The sequence below is a fragment of the Cydia fagiglandana genome, chromosome 1 (assembly GCF_963556715.1).
Source record: "Cydia fagiglandana chromosome 1, ilCydFagi1.1, whole genome shotgun sequence".
Taxonomy (NCBI): domain Eukaryota; kingdom Metazoa; phylum Arthropoda; class Insecta; order Lepidoptera; family Tortricidae; genus Cydia; species Cydia fagiglandana.
Window position 1 is genome coordinate 28,552,764 of NC_085932.1, and position 21,370 is coordinate 28,574,133.

The 21,370-nt window shown below is 39.8% G+C and overlaps 1 protein-coding gene and 1 long non-coding RNA gene across 2 annotated transcripts in view; one reads left to right on the plus strand and one right to left on the minus strand.

The window, feature by feature from the left end:
* Positions 1-21,370, minus strand: part of LOC134668812 (septin-interacting protein 1) — a 35,828-nt gene that overhangs the window by 9,957 nt on the left and 4,501 nt on the right. Inside the window, exons 2-5 of the mRNA XM_063526270.1 lie at positions 1,682-1,796; positions 1,304-1,447; positions 711-910; positions 49-168 (exon numbers count right to left, since the gene is read on the minus strand). Coding sequence (XP_063382340.1) covers positions 49-168; positions 711-910; positions 1,304-1,447; positions 1,682-1,787 — 570 coding nt within the window. The 5' untranslated portion in view covers positions 1,788-1,796. The remainder of the gene's footprint in view (positions 1-48; positions 169-710; positions 911-1,303; positions 1,448-1,681; positions 1,797-21,370) is intronic.
* Positions 1,898-8,663, plus strand: LOC134668476 (uncharacterized). Its single transcript, XR_010098779.1, has 3 exons — positions 1,898-2,354; positions 4,686-4,874; positions 7,741-8,663. It is a non-coding gene; the product is annotated as an uncharacterized LOC134668476 (long non-coding RNA).

Below are 21,370 nucleotides of genomic sequence, written 5' to 3' on the forward strand. Positions count from 1 at the left end.
CTAATTTGGTTTTAGGCAAGTCTATGAATACAATCATCAGATACTTACAGCTGCTTTCTCGGGACCATAGGCGCCAATAGCACCTCGCCCTTTTCTCACTGTGGCTTCGACGGGCGCCGATATGCCCTGTAGGTCTTTGCCCAGACCGCGCCCGGGTTGGTAACCCATCTGAAACCAGATTACATATTTAATGTTCAGGATAATCTTAAAATATATATAATTTTAGTTATAACCTTTTGAACGCCAAAGACTTCTAGGTACTGACGCGCGACTACAGTCCAATATACTGTGCATTTCAAAAAATTCCGATGATGCGCCGCATTAAGATATTTCTTATAAAATAGTTAAGTCACATCAAAACTTGTGATGTTTTTTGAAGGTGAACTTTTGGTAGATAGATTGGATTGAAATGATGAACTTTAGGTGTTGAAATATTATTACGATCAGTATAGAATGTGAAACTCATACTTGCTTTTCTTAGGGATTGAACAAAAAAAGCTTTTTTTGAACCTAACAACTAACAACCCCTTCACATACCCACAAACCCTATTAAATTTTCTAATTGCAAGTCCCTTTTCAAGTGTTCTCAACTGTTCTCACCTTGCGACCTTTTACAACTACTAGGGTTTAGGGCTTTCGCGAGCCCTAAACCCTAGGATGTGTTTTATTCAGTATCTAAGTAAGAAATAGGTTATAGACAGATTATATACCTGTAAGAGCAGCTTAGCTCCTATACCCTTAGTGTGTTTTTCCCAAGTGCCCATACTGCCGCCGAGATTAGCACTGCGCATGCCCTGACCCTGTCTTCGTATGCCTGCTGTCTCCGACTCATCCGGTTGGGCCACTGTGGACTCCTCATCGGAGCTGTCTACTATGGTTGGCTTGGATGATTTTTCTGCTGGTTCTATCTCTGGAAAAAATTAGACAATATGTGGACACAGTTCCTACAAAACTGAAGTTTGACAGAGGTTCAGGGACAAATCATGTTATCCCTTTTTAATGTATGGCACTATCCCTTTCGGCTATTTAGGAAAGAAATGTCCGCAATTTGTCATGCAAATTTTGTGTGTCAGTTTTGTAACCACAAAATGTGTGTATACAAAGTATGAGTAAAAATGTGTCACAAAACTGGATGTTTGTTTCAGAAAACATGAATTACTTTTTAAATCAATAATTCACTTGATTCTGAGTAGAAGTAATACAAAAGTTGAAGGTTTAAAAAAAAAGTAAATGGCACACTTTTAACCGATAAGGCCCTTATACTTTGAAACTTTTCTGATGAACCATGGTATAAACATTTTACCTTGTTTAGCCTCCTTCTTTTTCCCCGCCTGCTGCACACCTCCCGCCACAAACCCGATGGGAGCAGCATAGTCTTTCTGCTTACGGCTTCTCTGCCGCACATTGTCTTCATTGTCATCTTCATCACTGTCTTTAGCCCATACACCTGAAATTTCAATTATAATGTTAGCAAAAGGTATTATCAGTCTAGCAAATGTCTAGTTCACAAAAAATCATTAAAAACATAAAAAAAACGAGTTTCCTAATTACAATAATATTATCTATATACAAACTGCATAGCAATGAAAACAAATGTAAGAGATATATTATTACAATACTAGTAGCAACCTAAATATACAAAATAGATTACATATAATGGCGAAATAAGTAATTCTCTAACCATAAATTTGCTGTTCCTTCTTGGCCCTTCCTCTCCTGTTTGGATTAAATTCGTTGTCTAAATCATAATCAGTGATCTCGAAACGTATCACCTCGTCATCTGACATTATTAAAAGCTAAATTAAAGGGAGCCACTAATGTACGACCAAATAATGCTCAACCCAAGAATGTACAGCCCAATAATAGGCGTCCGTGGTGGACGCGTATTATTGGGCTGTACATTCCTGGGTTGAGCATTCTCGGGCCGCGCAATATTGGTCCGGGGCGATAATACGAAGCCACTCTTTTCACAGGGCAATAATGTACGACCCCATAATTCGCGTCCAATAATTTGAGTCCCTTGGCTTTCAATTATTGGGCTGCGCATTATTGGTACAGGTCGAGAAAGCCCGACCCAATAATGTACGACCCAATAATAGGAAGCCAAAAACCAGAGAGATTCTTTTTTTTAAGGGAGCTGTCAAAATTAGTAGGGACGTTCTGACATTAGCTCTTGACAATTTAAAAATAATCGGTTTTTTCTAGTGCCATCTTTCAGTGACATTGACAGTATTGTATTGACACTTGTTGGTTTACAAATACAATAAAATGAATTCTAATAAAAGAAACAGTAGACTCAGTAGAGGTACGAGGTACTGAAAAAATATTAATTAATGGAGAAGCCGAAGTTGGAGGTAAGTGCCGCAATTCAACATCTTAAGCTAAAAAAATCTTCGTGTCCGCATGGTATTCCCTCGTGCGTATGGACTGTACAGCATGGTGCTGGCGGAGCCGCTATGGCACATATTTAACCTCTGTCTCGAGCTAGAAGTATTCCCAGAAATTTGGAAAATTACTTGAGTGATGACCAGTATTGAAAGGTGGATCAGGAGATAAGGCAAGAGGGTTTCGACTTTCGACCGACACAAAGTTTGTACCCCACACTTAATTTTTTTAGACTGCATGAGAGACAGACAGCAGTAAGTATGTAGATTATGAAGGGCACAGATTGAAACCAGCAGTGACATGGCAGTTTGTTCAAAAGAATATCTTGGTTATATTTGACAACCAGTCTGGCCTAGTGGGTGCCTAGCCTAGTGACCCTGCCGGTGAAGCTGATGGTTCTGGGTTCAAATCCTGGTTAGGGAATTTATTTGTTTGATGAGACAGATATTTGTATATTGAATAATTATATTGTTGTCTGGGTGCCCACAACACAAGCCTTCTTGAGCTTACCGTGGGACTTGGTCAATTTGTGTAAAAATGTCCCAATATATTTATTTATATTGAGATTGACTGAGAAAACAAGGTGTATGCTACAAGGTGGAGGTTTCTGCAAAACATATTGGTGAGTCCATTAAGACAGCTGTTTATCAGAAAAACTGAGACTGGGTCACTGATCAATGGGTCAAACACCATCAAAAACTACTACTTAAGAGCAAAAAAATTGTGTTTATGGGGTGGCCCCAGCTCCTCCATGACACCTAGCAGTGTCTTCAGGTCGCTAACTGCCTCCTTCAATGTGCACGGAGTCCCTAGGTATTGGTTCCTGTATACTTCTACCTTCTACCTACAGTGTAGGAGAATATGCTTTACTGTTTCTTCTTCTTCCATGCACACTCTGCACATGGGGCTGTCTGTTTTACCCATATTATGTAGGTGTTTGATTAGTGCAGCGGTCGGCAACAAGCGGCCCGCGAACCTCTCACTTGCACCCCGCGTGCCTCCTAGGCTATTTTGTATGTAATATTGACAAACAACAATGTCTGATAAAGTCATAAATATTAACAAAGTGCGGCCCGCATCAACTTCGGTAACTACTATTTGGTCCTTGGCTGCTAAAAGGTTGCCGACCGCTGGATTAGTCTGTTATGACCTGTGATTAATCCTACTATTTTGCGTAGTTGGTGTGAAATGAAATGAAATGAATGAAATGAAATGAAATGAAAAATTTATTGATAACAATTTGTTACATGTCTTTTTTTCCATATAAGTACTAGTATTGGTCTAGTATTCTATGTGCATATACCTGTAAACATAATCCAAATTATATAAATAAAATTAATCGTTAAAATTTGCAATATATCGAAATTATTATTAACAATGAGAATGTAATTTATATCGGTACTATACAAATGTCACGCCTGTATTAATTATTAAATTACTAGTGGAATATTAAAAAACTCACTGTAATCGTAAAACGTGTCTGGGTGTTTTTAGTAATATTTTGGTGTAAGCTTGTAGTTTTGTTCTTTGGTCTGCCTACAGGTGTTCATTTTAGTCCAGTACTTATTGTGACACTCTTGGCAGCAGTCCGTCACAAATGAACTACGAGCGGTCGGGTTGAGCTGGAGCGAGGCCAGAGTGGTCGCTGAAGCTAGGAAGGCGTGGCGCGAGCTTGTGAAGGCCCTTTGCACCTCTGGGGTGCCTTAGGACAACAACAACTTATTGTGAAGCTGGTTTCTGAACCTTTCCTGGCCAGTTCATCCGCTGCATCGTTTCCTCTTGATCCACTATGCCCCTTTATCCATTATACTGTTACTTTGTTGCCTTCTTTGCTCACTTCAGTGAGGCCTCGATGTCATTCAAGTATGAGTTCCGATGTAAGTTTGTAGCTACCTAGTGCTTGCAGTACTGATTTACTGTCTGACAGTATTAGTATATTTTCTTGTTTTACTTCTCGTCTTTTTATCGCTTTGCAAGCTTCCATTATTCCTACACATTCAGCTTGGAATCCCGTATTGTGTTCCCAGTGTAACCCAGGGGTTTTGAGATGTATATGTTCAGGTCCTCCGAGAAGACACCACATCCGGTCCCTTCATTTGTTTTTGAGCCATCTGTGGATATTCTTAAATTTGTTTGGTATAGTCCTTGTACAAAAAGAAACATAAAACATGAAAGAATACACATCATTAGTACAAAGGCGAACTTATCATGTAATTCATGTATGCGGCACCGCGATATAATACATTCGGTAAAGACACACTGAAAGAAAACGAACTTAAAGATGTTCTTCTGTTCTGCAGGAAAACAAGAAGATTCGAGGAGAATAGTGTGGCACTTAATGCCGCCGGGACAGTAACCTAGCTGCAGCTCCAACTCTAGGGAATTGGGCTGAATGAACGCAACACGTGATCGACAGCCCACCTGCTTCCTGCCGAGCGTCCCTACACTACATCTACATGGATTCGCTTATTCTGCTCTACAAAACTTCTGTAAGTAGAGAATGCACAAGTGCAAGAGTTGAAGGATTGAAAGAGCTTGTCGTCTTACCTGACAGTTTTCCACACATTTACCTTAATTAATTTAAATGATTTTAATAATTATAGTCCTTTTTAGGGTTCCGTACCTCAAAAGGAAAAAACGGAACCCTTATAGGATCACTCGTGCGTCTGTCTGTCAGTCTGTCTGTCTGTCTGTCTGTCTGTCCGTCTGTCACAGCCGATTTTCTCCGGAACTACTGGACCAATCAAGTTGAAATTTGGTACACATATGTAAGTTTGTGACCCAAATATGGACATGTAACGTAAACAAATTAATTTTAAACATGGGGGCCACTTTTGGGGGGTAAATGAAAAAATTAAAAAAAAAATCAAATTATATCATGTTACATATCAAATTAAAGAGCTTATTGTAAGGATCTCAAATATATTTTTTTTATAATTTTCGAATAAACAGTTTAGAAGTTATTCAAGAAAATAGGCAAAAAATGACCATTCCCCCCCCCCCTTTATCTCCGAAACTACTAAGTCTAAAATTTTGAAAAAAATACATAAAATAGGTCTATACCTATAGATGACAGGAAAACCTATTATAAATGTACAGTCAAGCGTGAGTCGGACTTAATTACAGTTTTAGATCCGACCCCTACGGATTTTTTAAAGAGATTTCAATCACATATTTAATTACACAAACGGGTCTACCGCGATATAATTTCATTGTTTTTACCTTTAATTCCGACGTTTCAGCTGAGTTGCACTAGCTGTGGTCACGGAAAGACTGACGTCCCAACAAACCCACAAACGCCAACCAAACGCGCGTCCAAACGCGGTAGACCCGTTTGTGTAATTAAATATATGTACAAAACGCGAGAGTTTAAAGTGTTAGATTTCACTCACGTTTCACATAAAAAATACATTGTTAACAGTGCCGGATTAACCAATAAGCAAAACAAGCACGTGCTTAGGGCACCACGTTCAGGGGGGAGCACCAAAATGCCAGGATTCGGGCCTGGTTCGGCCTAAAAGTAAAATTGCGTTTTTTATATCGAAACATTTTCGCGCTCGCTTCGCTCGCCTTTTCAATAACTTTCTAAGGTATGACAAAGGTGACATTCGGGTGACGACTGCAGCAACATTACTCTGTTGCAAAGTACTGTCAACTTAGTTAAGTTAAATATAGACCTGTTTAAAACAGCCAACGAAGTATTCCTAAGAAATACTAGGAACACTAACAGGCTGGTCATAAATAAAATGCAAAGAACTGCCACTTTTAAGAAAAATTGTTATGCTATGTGTGTCAATATATTTAATAAGTTACCCAACAACATAAGAGAATTGCCCAATAGTAAATTTAAAAGAGCACTTTTTCAATGGCTGCTGTCTTCGACATTTTATTCTATTAATGAATACCTTGTAAATCAACAATCTAGTTTTTAAATTATGTTAATTGAAGTGGTTTTGTTTGAGATAGATACATGATATATTATTATTTCATAATTGACAGTGTATTTTTATTTCTATTGTTGTTGATAATTAATTTGTATTAAACTAGTTTAAGTAGGTTAAGTTAGGTATATATTACACTAAAATTTGCATGCTGCATAGTCAGTTAAGAAAGATGGGACTTAAAAATGTATAATTTTACAGAAACAACTTGTATATAACCTTTTTTATCGCAAATAAAATGATAAAAAATGATTAAAACTTCCGTGATAAAATGATGTGACTGATTTCCATACTAAAAGTAAAAATGTACAACTGTCTATCATATTGCGTTTTTATATCGAAAAATTTTCGCGCTCGCTTCGCTCGCGTTTCAATCACTTTCTTAGATATGATAAAATTGATAAAGGTGACATTCGGGTGGCGACTGCAGCAGTATTAGGTAATCTGTTGCAACATTACTGCAACGGCACTGTCAATTTTCGTGATAAAATGATGTGACTGATTTCCATTCTCAGCTGTAATGCGGCATTGAACTTCTCTCAATTTACCAAAAAAAATCAATGTAATCTTGATGACCCTAGGGAGAGGGGGCACCATGGTCTAGAAATGCTTAAAGCATCAAAATATCTTAATCCGGCACTGATTGTTAAAAATTGTGTAATATACGGAACCCTTGGAACGCGAGCCCGACTCGCACTTGGCCGGTTTTTTTTTCAGATTACCTCAATTACAGTATACTACAATACAATTCAAATACTCTTTATTGTACACAAACAAAAGTGTAGAAAACAATACAAATAATACAGGAAGAAGAGATTAAACAACAGGCGGTCTTATCGCTAAAAAGCGATCTCTTCCAGACAACCTTACTACTTTTGAGGTTAGAACAACCCACGAAAACATTTAATGTAAAGTGTTGCCAAGACTAGTTGCATAAAGCTTTTACACTAAAAAAGTTATCAGATCCCGTAGTAGGTACCAAGACTTTTACTCTGTCATTCCTAACTTTATAAGCTCTAACAGTATAAAGCCAACATCTTGGTCAAACAGTACGGCTTGGCCGTTTCGTTGGTGTCATACTCATATGGACAATCCCGTAATGACACTTTCAGAATTTGAAAGACCTTTGTTGCTACTTTGTACAATAAGTCCACTGAGGGAGTGTTTGTAAAAACGACATATCAGTTTATATAAACTACGATAATACAAGGTCATATAAGCAGGCATAATTTAAAAACATTTAACATTTAGGTTTTCAGAAAAGTTACGTACCTATTTCTAGCGACATCTATGTATGTATGTAGGGCCTATATAAAATAAGCCAGGAAAGTTATGAAAGTGAATTAAAGTTCATGTTGCACTGATAAAATCATTTTAAACAAATATTCTAAATATAATTATTCTCAAATTTCAGGAGCTGATACAAGCAGCCAGAATGAGTCTCTGCTGAGTCGCCGGCGCCGGACGTGCGTCGCGCGCCTCGGGCGACTGACGTCTTCGTGTGAGTCGCCAATTGCAGGGGAAGATACGAATAGTTAGGTATAAAAGCTACTTTAGTCAACCTCGCCTCAGTACTGTTTGTATTGACTGAAATACAAGTAGCATATATGAGACGTTCGGACGTATCCGTGAAAATACGAAGGTAAAGGAAATTGCACTACATTTTTAGAACCTATTCACCTGTCAGTAAAATATTGAAAAGGAAAGTTCATGAGTTTTATTATTTTCTTTCCTCCAACAGCTTCACATGGAGCAAATGTAAACCTTTTATGTTAATAATATCAGTAATGTCAAGGTACAACGCTCTTTAGAGCATATTGCCATTCCTTTTACTCGAGTGGCCTGTGGGTTAACTATACGAAGCGAGCCTACGATGCATTAAAAGTGCAGTATAACAATGCATTCAGAATGCTGTTGGGCTTACCTCGTAGATGTAGTGCATCTGGCATGTTTTGCGAAGCTAGAAGTTTTCTGGCAATCATGCGCAAGAAAATAGTATCTCTGCTAGGTCGAGTTAGAAGCAGTCCCAAACATACATGTTCGAAAAGTAGAACTCCCTTAGTAGGCCAAGCAATAAGAAGTTATAGAGGGAAATGCTAGGAACACAATTTTTGACTACGTAACTTTGTTTGGACTAGTTAGGAGGTGAACATATCAAAAGTCCCCGGCTGTAGCCCCGGTGCTGGGGGGTAGACTAGTTATAGTCCAAACAAAGTTACGGAGTCAAAAACTGTGTTCCTAGCATTTCCCTCTACAACGTTTTTTGAGCATTCATTTCCTGACCTATAGATCGTGTTTCAATTTATCGCCTCTCGTTGGCAATTAAGGTGGTTCGCTTTCCATACAAAAAAAAACAATTACATATAAGTACCTAATAGTGTGTAATTACTTAATATAACGCAATTGTTTTTTGTATGGAAAGCGAACCACCTTAACTATTCGCACAACGTTTTGTAGTTGCAGTAAGCAGGGCCGGATTAACCCTAAGTCAAAGTAGGCAACTGCCTAGGGGCCCCGCCTCGGCTAGGGGGCCCCGGCGGCTTAGCGCGCACCAAATAAAATTTTGTTCCATAGGTAATGAAATTATTATAATGCATAAATTAATGAAATACTGTAATAAAATTGAAGCAATACGTAAAAGTTTACGAGGCGCATTCTGCGTAGGTACCTGTTGTAAAGTTGTAATAATAATAGAGGTTTTCGGAAAAAATGGTTCGAAAAAAAATTCGAACATACAACAAATTTTGGGTTATGTCGACTCAGAATCACAAGGACTAGATTGATTAAAACAAAGAAGAAGAAAGAACTGAAAGAAGACGAAAGTGTCCCTAGTTTTTCAAAGGAATACTCGACCTTCAGCCTCAATTTACCATTGGTTTATTGTGTTCCACATCTCCTCTACTTCAGCTTAGCCTTTGGCGTCGCTGCGCCAAGCTCGGCCTGCGGTCTTACTTTTTAATACAAAGGACATTGGTTCGTGTCTGTGCTGAACTATTTATCCTGAATCCTGATGAAGCACAGCTTTGACTTCGCATGAAAGCTCGCCTCACTGGGGCACTTCGGATTTTTAGGCCCAGATGAAGATCGATACCCGGCCTTTTAACACGGTTTCAGAAATTGCGATATTGTCAAAAAATTTCGCACTCGCTGCGCTCGCGTTTATTTTTGGACCTTTAATTGACCCTGTATCTACATGTTACCTTAACTAGTGAATTAATAGAGGTACCTAGACCAAGAAAAGTCTGCAATGATTTTAATAGCATACGCAGTGCAAGTGTTATTTATATTTCGTACTTTCATAGAAGTTTTGACGTTAAAAATAATACTTGCACTGCGAGTGCTATCAATATTGTTGCAGGCTTATCTTGGTCTAACTCTGGTAATTTAAGTAATTTTAATATATGGAAATTCTTTATTATTAGGTTGATTCTAATCATGTGGCTCGGCGTTTGGACTTATGGTCGGACAATGGCTGTTCAGACTCTCAAAATATTAACTATCGAGAAAATCAACTTTGCGGCCCTAGTTGAGATTAGCTTTTAGCGTCGCTTAAATTGGCCATTAGAGGTAGATAAGAAAGTGACGCTGAAGCTCTCATCTTTGGTATTCCACTGGGAATTGGCCTTAAGCCTAAAGGGTTCTCCCCACACTTTACGCGACGCGGAATCGTTAAAAACCGATAGAATAAAGCTTTATGCCCACGCAATAAGAGCGAAAAAGACATCGTTCGATTTGGATTGGCTCGGCCGACGCCTGAAGATTGAAATTAAAAACGCAAACTTTTATTTCCCTGTATTGAATGTGCTGTGTGCAGAATTGACTGTAGGGGGCCCCGAGCTTCGCACTGCCTAGGGGCCCCGACATGCTTAATCCGGCCCTGGCAGTAAGTACTTACATATGGCCGGTTAAATTTTCGAAATAGGTATGTATTTACGTACAGTGCTAATTGCCGCACATAGAATAATTAAAGTTTGATCAATCGGAATATGTTCCTAAGTCACTTATTACATTTCGAATTATAAGTCTGTATTTTACAGCTTTAGATGTGCATGACTGCATATGCACATCTAAAGCTGAAAAATGCTTTCATGAAATTATGGCTAAATTATGTTAATAGGGACAAATGTATCATTTTCAACCAAATGGGTTCTTATTATCTGTTGTCAATAAGGCGCTATTTCCATAAAGCTTCAATTTGAAATCAGCCTCGTCGACAACCGACAATGTTAACCTTTTGGTTGAAAACGTCACAAATTATGGCGATAGAGAATACAATGTTCTGTTGCCAGAGTGCAGCACTAGTAAAACCCGTAAACGAGTGAATTGCAAAAAAGTGTAGGTAACACAATGGAATATTCACAAAAATATGAAAGAATGTAACACAAAATGAAGAAAATGTATGTGTTTTTTTTGTTACGTCACACAAAGGACGCCAAAATCGACGCCGCAATATTTTTCACGACGTGTAGAATAAAAGTGGCGTCGAATTCAGGAATCCGCAAATACTATGGTAGCCGATAGCCAAGTAATTTATCAATAGAACAATGTTAAAACAGTAGTAGAAACGGTGAGCTTTGCAAACTTTTAGTAGATTGGTTTGGTTTTGGTAGACTTCTCGGTTTGGCATGCTTGATGCTCTTCACATCACCACAGACGGAGGTCGACAGTTCGAATCTGTCTTGTTCAACCAATTGATGGAGGCACATGCACGCATACGAAGTATACGAACCACATATTACACTACCATCCTGGAGCTAATTGGATTATTTGCATCTACTATTATAGTATATACCTATGCCTTATTTTTACGCCTAAGACCCTAAGCTTTTAACAAAAACCATTATTTCTTTTATACCTACGGGCGGTTTAGCTCCCGTACCTACCTCTATTATACCTAGCCACGTGCTAAAGCAACAATGTCCTTTAAATCCGTATCCCGTATCGTGATAGTATTAAGATTCAACTCGTCTACATCGAGGTGGTCGATCGTCCTAAATACATTACCAAAACATGTTAACTCGTATGAGCCGTTACATAGATTTGAACCTTAATACTATCATGATAATTATTGATTAATATTTTTAAATAATTTGTTAAGCATATTTACACTTGCAAATATACACTTGCAGCATTCTAATATTATGGTATGGTAAACATATAACATGTTATATATTCGCGATTCATGTCAGCAGCCCTGTCGTCGGGCCCCCGCCCCCCGCCCCCGCCCCCGCCCCCGCCCCCGCCCCGCAGTAACAGTTATCTGTTTCACTCGGGGGCAAAGTTGTTGTTCAATCGCTCGTGCTAATATTGATACCCGAGCAAGCGAAAGATTCCAAAATTGAACCGATAGCGTAGCGAGTGGTTAAAAAAATGGAATCTTGAGCGTTGCGAGGGTTTCAAAGCGCGAGGGTTAAACAAAATTTGCTCCCGAGTGAAACACAAAATGTTTCACCACACCGACCCGAAGCAAATATTAAATGTAAAATATCAAACAAAATCAAATCCAAATTAATGTTACCTATTAAATATTTATCATCCAAAATCATCATAAAAGTCAGTTCTACCGGCAAACATAAGAAAACAACTCAAAATTTGCATTTGATTACTTTGCCTCACATGTGAATAAAATGCAACTTTGCTATCAGTTTTTGAAGTGCTAAGAAAGCCTTTCCGAGTAGGTGTGGTGAAAAATATAATGTTCTAATGCTGAAACGTATCACTATCACTGTTTAGTTAGAACAACATGAACCTCATAGAACCCTCTTTCAAGTGCTATTGAAAGAGGCGGCTATACAGGGCCTGGGGCCTAGGGCGGCGAATAGTTATTTACGATACAAGTGCGGAAAAGAGGAAATTCGAACGAGTGGCGATAAATTAAAACACGACCGAAGGGAGTGTTTTAAATCCACACGATTTGCAAATTACCTATTCGCACGTGTATCGTACAACGTTTTACAGTACATGGCCCTTTAAGCTTTTGACATACGCACGAAAAGCGCACTAGTGCGGGAAAATAGGACCATAATTATATACTTTAAATGATATTTTTATTATTAATTTGTATAAATGAATGTCATTAGTCATTGCCTACATTAAATGTACTTAATCTATGCTTCCATAAATATATTTACTATCATTATCAATATATTACAAGACGTTGCACATATGTCGTTGTTTCACTTATATGCACACCAATATAGCCTAATATAACTGGAAAGCCTGGCAGGCTAATCTTTTAACACGTTGGCTGCCATGAACATTGAACATCACCGTTGGGATCACGTAATCTTCTCTGTGTGCCCATGAGCATCACCAGTAGAATCGAAAGCTCGTTACCTCTTTATTGACCTCAGTAATAAATGTATAGTCAGATGCTGGGATCACTAAATTTGTAAGGGGCGTGGGAGATACACTTTAGGTGAAGGATGGTGGGCAGCCAATGTGTTTAATACTTCGTTTATTTTTGGTAGGCTTAATTTTGCTGCCCTTTTTAGGGTACTTACCGTAGGGAACTACTACGTTAAAAAAAACCTATGCTAAAATAAAAGGTAAAAAAACCTATTTCTATCTAAAGAGTTTGTACTTATAGGTGTAACTGGGTCACAGCTGAATTCTTATAATGCAAACCGAAGGGCTATATGCAAGAGTACTCGTATGGAATAACAAACACCTTACGACAAAGACCATAATAACTGTCTACCAAACTTGTGTCTTTAGAGAATACTCTTGTAGGGGGCCGAAACCTGGACGTCGTAAGCTAATCAGGAACGAAGACTTAATTAACACCTTCCACGTGCGCTGCCTTCGGAGTAGGTAGGTATGGTATACTAAACATAACATGGAAAGACAGGGTTACTGGTTACCAACGAAAGTGCGCTGGAGTTTGCTAAGCTTCCTAGTATCACCGCGCTTATAATCTGAGACCGCGCTACTCAAACAGAGACGTTTGCGGCGGCTAGGGCATGTTTAACGAATGGACAGTGCTATTAGGCAAGTGCAACGAAAGACGTCATTACTCCGCTTTACAGACTGCGTAAAGCGTAATATGATTGCGTTTAACCTTTTGGCCGCCGGACCTAGTCCGCAAAGACGCTCACTCACACGCCAGAGTAAATTCTAAGTAAACAACTAATAAAAAGTTTAGGGATTGCAAAATGTGATATCGATATTTACAATTTATGGTAACAATCTTCTCAATTTGGCTTTGTTCTTAACCAACTTTAATTTATTTCGAGAATGCCAAAAATTAACATATTTTTTACACACGACAATGTTAAAAATAAAGGTCTTTATCATTAAAAACAACCACTAAACAATATCGATTCATGACGTAATATCACCGCACTAGGCTCTACGAGAAGTCTTGTATACATGACAACGGCGCGCATGGACTGCCCGCAGTGCAGACCGACAAGGGCCGTTTCCGCGCGGATTAAGTAATAATAGTCTCTAGGTCAACGGCGTAAGCGCTTGTCGGTACGTAAACTTTATAAGCGTTAGGTTAGAGCCGCGCATCGTGTGTCGATAATATAAATGTACCGGAACTGCATTGGGGAAAATGACACGTGGGTTGAATTGTCAATGAGTGAAGAACAATAATATTGGAAAAGGGTGGGGATCAGAAATGTTCGGGAATGCATGTTTCACATTCGACATGTTCCTTAGAAGAGCTTGTCAGTTCCCGTATTACACCCTCCCTACCATAATAATTTTTCGTCAATTTCAAATACATAACATTCTCATAGTTAGGCGACACTGACTAGTCCGAGCGTCCGCCTGTAGGTACCATTCTTGTGCGAAGCGGTCACTGCAGGGTATCACTCCCCACTACACTATCATCTCAAAATGAATCATTTGTTCTGCAAATAGACCACATGGACAGATTTACTTGTCTGACTCTACTATGGACAGCTGAACAAGTTCCCTGAACTCCAGCAATAGTTATTTATGCCTGTCTCTCTCTCGTCTCGTTTAACGGATTCTAGTTACTAATTATCACCAATTGGCATTTAACAGGTGTTCAAATGCTTAAATAAAACCAGATTGGCCACTTGATATTTATTTTGAATATTCTCTAGAGATGCACCGGATATACGGTTACTATCCGGCCGAATACCGGATAGTACCATTGCTTGATTTCGGAGTAAACAAATTGGATTTAAGAAACAGTCACGGTCATAATCGTACTTGTTTATTATTTTAAAACAATTTAGAGATTCAACTGACTTGCACGCGCACTCATTTCGAACCCAGAAATGATTCCGCGCGAACGTTCACTTAGAAACAGGTCAAAACTGCAGAATGCGCACCTGAAAACCCGAAATGTAGGTGCTGCTCTGCTGGCCGATATTCGGCGGCCGGATACCGGATATTCGGCCGATGGTCAGGCCGAATATCCAGTATCCGGCAAAACAACTATCCGTTGCATCTCTAATATTCTCATATCGAGTTAACATTCCCATCCCTAGCTGTCTTGTATACAAGACAACGGCGACGAGGAACATGAAAAACGTTGAAAACTGGAGCAATTTTTTTGATTGCCTTATTATAAAAGAATGGATTTATTTATCTGCTTTAAATGCAATTATTTTAAAAATCAAAGACCTAAAACATTAACACGAGTGTAAAAAAATACTACAATTGATGTTTTTTCACATTTACCGAGCGGTTGAATTTGTGTCTTGTATACAAGACAGCGGCGCCAGTGTATCGTTCTATCGTTGTCTTGTATACATGCCAACGGCGGTCAAAGGGTTAACAATAAAGCACTGCAACTCATGGAAAGACCTAGCAACACACCGCGTTGAGTGGAAGAACACCTTTTAAGAGGTCGCGTAACCAATGTTAGGTCCTGGTTTCAAGACTTGGCCCGAAAACGAGCAATAAGACATATATGTGCGATGAGGGTCGCCTTAATGCGAACCAGGTATGTTGCGGATGCAAATTTTTTATGACATCCGCGGATGCGGATATTTAAAGCCTCACATCCGCGGATGCGGATGCGGATGTCAAGATTTGGTACTCAAAAAACGTCAAATGTTACATATTTAGTATTTTTTATTTAAAAAAAAACGAACCGTTTAGTATTTGAACAAGAATATAGGTGACGTTCCACGGCAAAAGGTACCTTATGGCGGCTGGCGCTTACGTCGCATGGCGCCGCAATAATATTGGAGCGGCGTTAATAATAGCGTAAGCGCCAACCGCCATAAGGTACCTTTACCTGTGGGACGTCACATAGGTGTGTTTTATTTAATAAACAATAACTTGGCCGGTTTTTCGGGATCTAGACGATTTCGTTATATATAATGACGAAATTACCTAAAGGCCCCAGTACACAGTGAAGGATGGGCCATGCCACACCCTGGCCATTGTGTACAGGGGGCTATGCTATGGTATGCAATGGCGGACGACTGCCGTCAGTTGTGTCAGCCGTGGTGAGCAATCGGGGAGTTGTCGGTTTTTTGGCACACTTCAAAGGAATCGTGGCGTACCGTGGCCTGTGGTGTTCACACAGTCGCCATTGTTTGTTTAGTTTCTTGAATTTTTGACCGCTTGATTCAATGTTAATGTCATGCCCGAGGGCCCCGCGGTCTTCTTGTTGTTGTTTTGTTGTTGGACTTGTTGTTTGTGCTGTTGTTGTTGTTGGTGCTGTTGTTGGTGCTGTTGTTGGTGTTGTTGTTTGTGCTGTAGTTTTGTTTTCCAAAGCGAAAAAGAAATGAAGTTGTACTTTTGCTTGAAAGAAAAGGTCCGCATGCGAGCACTTCATTCCCGCAGCTCGGCCTTCGGCCTCGCGTGCTTGGGAAATCGTAAGGGACGCTCCGGGCCTTCGGCCCTACGCGGAGCTCGGCCTTCGGCCTTCGCTGGGTTTCGAAGCTCAGCGTCGGGCCTTCGGCCCGCCGCTTCGCTTATTAAAACACTTGGGGGGTTGGTTTTGCTTTGGGGCGTAAGCGGGAAGTTGGAGCTTAAACACGACCCAATAGGAAAAGTGTCTTAGACAAGCGAAACGGCGGGCCGAAGGCCGAAGGCAAACACAAAGCAATAGTACAAGAGTCTAACTAAATGCGAAGGTCGAAGGCTGCGCTCTACGTAAGGCCGAAGGCAAGAAGTGTCCAGGATGTCAGTGCTTTAACACAGAACAATATTACAAGTGTCTAAATGCGAAGGCCGAAGGCCGAGCTCCGCGTAGGGCCGAAGGCCCGAAGCGTCCAGTCTGTCAGTTCTGTGTTTAACCACTGACATCCTGGACGCTTCGGCCTTCGCATTTAGACACTTGTAATATTGTTCTGTGTTATATAGCATTTAAATCCTGGACGCTTCGGGCCTTCGGCCCTACGCGGAGCTCGGCCTTCGGCCTTCGCATTTAGACACTTGTACTATTTTTCTGTGCTAAAGCACTGATGTCCTGCACGCTTCGGGCCTTCGGTCCTACGCGGAGCCCGGCCTTCGCATTTAGACACTTGTACTATTGTTTTATGTTAAAGCACTTAAATCCTGGACGCTTCGGGCCTTCGGCCCTACGCGGAGCTCGGCCTTCGGCCTTCGCATTTAGACACTTGTACTATTGTTCTGTGTTAAAGCACTAACATTCTGGACGCTTCGGGCCTTCGGCCCTACGCGGAGCTCGGCCTTCGGCCTTCGCATTTAGACACTTTTACTATTTTTCTGTGCTAAAGCACTGACATCTTGGACGCTTCGGGCCTTCGGCCTTCGCATTTAGACACTTGTACTATTGTTCTGTGTTAAAGCCCTAACATTCTGGACGCTTCGGGCCTTCGGCCCTACGCGGAGCTCGGCCTTCGGCCTTCGCATTTAGACACTTTTACTATTTTTCTGTGCTAAAGCACTGACATCTTAGACGCTTCGGGCCTTCGGCCCTACGCGGAGCTCGGCCTTCGGCCTTCGCATTTAGACACTTGTACTATTGTTCTGTGTTATAGCACTTAAATCCTGGACGCTTCGGGCCTTCGGCTCTACGCGGAGCTCGGCCTTCGGCCTTCGCATTTAGACACTTGTACTATTGTTTTGTGTTATAGTACTTAAATCCTAAACGCTTCGGGCCTTCGGCCCTACGCGGAGCTCGGCCTTCGGCCTTCGCATTTAGACACTTGTACTATTGTTCTGTGTTAAAGCACTAACATTCTGGACGCTTCGGGCCTTCGGCCCTACGCGGAGCTCGGCCTTCGGCCTTCGCATTTAGACACTTTTACTATTTTTCTGTGCTAAAGCACTGACATCTTGGACGCTTCGGGCCTTCGGCCCTACGCGGAGCTCGGCCTTCGGCCTTCGCATTTAGACACTTTTGCTATTGTTCTGTGTTATAGCACTTAAATCCTGGACGCTTCGGGCCTTCGGCCCTACGCGGAGCTCGGCCTTCGGCCTTCGCATTTAGACACTTGTACTATTGTTCTGCTGTGTTAAAGCACTAACATTCTGGACGCTTCGGGCCTTCGGCCCTACGCGGAGCTCGGCCTTCGGCCTTCGCATTTAGACACTTGTAATATTGTTATGTGTTTAAGCACTGACATCTTAGACGCTTCGGGCCTTCGGCCCTACGCGGAGCTCGGCCTTCGGCCTTCGCATTTAGACACTTGTACTATTGTTCTGTGTTATAGTACTTAAATCCTGGACGCTTCGGGACTTCGGCCCTACGCGGAGCTCGGCCTTCGGCCTTCGCATAGGCGGTCCACACCACGTTTCACGTCAGCCATAGCGGCTGTGTCCCTGATACAGCCTCTCTCATTTTTTTAAAGCCCTCTAAGACCTCCATGGACTCATTTACTTATGACTTTTTTCAGTTAGCATTATTAAGTTAAGTTCAAGCTGCGAAGAAACCATATTTTCAATAAAGAAATTATTATTCTTTATAAATGTGGTCGGACTGCAAAAACTGCCCGGCTAAGGTGAGGCCGACTAAGCCATAAGTCAACAGGCTTATTAAGCTATTATAATCCGTTTGTTTCATTCTATTTTTCGATGAGGTAAATTGTAGCTCTTACGTGGTACCACAAAATTGGTCGGACACATTAACCTGCCAACACAGGATTTGGCCGACCACTTTTTGTTTTACTGTCCTAAAAGGCAGCTATCGTACTATACAAGTCTGCAGCGGATTTGATAGCCCACGCAGTTAAAGTGTTATTTTAAACGTCAAACTTCTATGAAATTATGACGTTTAAATGACACTTGCACTGCGTGGGCTATCAAATCCGCTGCAGACTTTTTTTGGTCCGACTCTATGAATTTTACACGCTTTGGAATGAAAATTGTCGAGTTACGAATTTTTTTCAAAAAAATGTATGGTGCAGAAACAAGAAATCATTATTAAGTACCTACTCAAGAACCGCAAAACAAACCGTAATATTCTCGCAGATGGTTATACTACGAATTATTTGTGATTTTTTGGCATATTACATATATCCGTCACGGGTGCAGCTTTTTAAAAAAAAACATTAATTGTTTCTATGGAAAAAGCACGAAAACCAAAGTCAACTGTTGTGAGATATTTTGATTTTTTGTACCGGCTAAATACATTTTGTTTGAAAAAAAATCATAACTAGTATTTTCGACTCAAATCGTCTGAAACTTACAACTTAGCATAAACATACTGGGCAAGACCCATTTCAGTCAAAAAAAATCTTAATATATATTATGTTGACTTTGGTTTTTGTGCTTTTCCCATAGAAACAATTAATGATTTTAAAAAAAGCCGCACCCGTGACGGATATAATAATATGTAGTATGCCAAAAAATCACAAATAATTCGTAGTATAACCACCTGCGAAGATATTACGGTTTGTTTTGTTTCTTGACTAAGTAATAATGATTTTTTGTTCCTGCTCCATACATTTTTTTGAAGTGAAAACTTCTTTAGCGGCGCTGAGCACTTTTTGAGGTGGGGAAAAAATGATAAACTCGATACAGCGTAACACATAACGCGTAACGACGACGACGACGGCTGACGTCATGTGTCACGCACAATGTTATTCACCAAAGAACTTTAGTCATAACCAGGTCATAACGTATCATAATCAGGTGAATTATTTAAAACTGGAACTTTTATATTATTTAAGCAATAAAGCTCAATGTTCTAATCTTGTACGGGCTGAAATACGAGAATCTCAGTTACATTCTAACTTTAGGTATTCAAATATAATTCAATAAAGCTGCATCTTGATAAAATCGCTAATAAAAGTGAAAACTCAGAATATCATGACCAAATATATTTAGATGCGAGGTCTGCAAGGTAACTTTACAATTTCTATTCGAATTTTAAACAATTAACGCTACAAATTTAAGCTCACTAGCCAGCAATTTCGGAACTAAAGTTTTTCAATAGTAAGGAGGATGGGTCAATTATACATAGGTAGTGCTGCAGACATTTTGGACTAGTCATTGAGTTTTCACTTCTGTCGGCACTCCAGGGGGCCGATTTTTGAAATTCGATCGTTCGATCGTTCGGAAATCGGTGGAAAACGGCGAAATGCTAATTTTTGAAATACTAGCGATAGAAATTGGGAATCGAGTGGTATTGACCACTCGTTTTCAATTCTATTAGTAGAATTTAAATGCCTAGTAGTAGAGATATTATTGAACGAAATTTAATACACGAAATCGAGTAGTCGAATTTAAAAAATCGGCCCCCAGGAGTGCACCCCGATTTTTTTTTTAATTCGTAACTCATTCCACAACTTTCATACCTAATCGTCTAAAATTCATAGGTTACTATAACAATGCCTAGCAAAACCGATTTCAATCAAGAAAACATAAAAATAACTTCGGTTTCTATGTCAATGACAGCCTAATTTCAGCCCACAGTGTGGCGTCAGTCCTCACAAATTGGTATTCAACCGTCCGCACCTCATTTTATCGGTAATATCGGTCAATATCGGCGGTTGAATTCGGCGAACCAAGTTGGTGTTTGCATCCGCACTGCTGATTCGATTGGGCAATTTAATCAGATTGGCGAAAAATTTACTAGTCAGGATCTGGTCAGGATACGCCTTTAGCCCCCATTCCCACGGGCGCTTTTACAACGCGCGTTAAAAAAGCGTTTGAATGACACCAATAGATACATGTGTATTTATTCACACGACAGCGGTGGCGCTAAATAATGACCGTAGTTATGCAGAAAACGACCAACTCAATTTTTTTATCAATGCAGAAAGAGACCAAAGCTACTGAGTTAGGGTCAAGGCCTGTTCACTTCCTAAGAAAGTTATGTCCCCAAATAATTGCGCATGTGTGCGCCTGAAGTTTCTATGTGTGCGTTGGCCTCCGAGAAAAAGTTGGGAGTAATAAAAATAAAAACATTTTTCTACAGCAACATTGCTCCCAACTCTGATTTAAATTATCACGAATTTTATACATAATTTATCATAAAACGGGACTTAAAACGCTTAAAACTTAATTACACGCGATTAAGTTTTATAATGAATATTTGCTTCCAACTGTCTTTATCAATATTCATAAAATATATGGAGGGTAGGTACGTCTACCCACCATAATAAAAAAATATTTTTGTCAATGACTCTGTCCAACTGCTGTGGTTAAAGTTCATAACGAAAATTTTATTCATTAAATCTTTAAATAATAAATACAACGTTTCGGTACAACCACTTAAGACTGTAAGTCTGTACCTACATAGATTACAGCAATGCACATAGAAAATGTGCTAAATGCGGAGCAACGGCTGTTGAAGCAGCCAGAGTGAAATTTATACAGCTTTAGTGGGTTCAGAAGGAACCGAGTCATAACGCATCTGGAAAGCGTATTAATTAACCGTGAAGAAATGTATGAATGAATACAAGTTAGAAATCTGTGTAAAATGCCGTGTGTAAAGTGTAGTGTATCTGTGTGTAAAGTGTAATAGGTAGGCATGCCTAATGTTATTTGTATAATACTGAAAACTTTGTGAATGCGCTTTATTAATGTCTATTTTTATTAAGTTGTCAGGGTTTAATCTTCAGTGTATATTTCTATATGTAAAACATAATACAATGTTATAAACATAAATATGCCTTTTATTTAAATCAATAGATAAT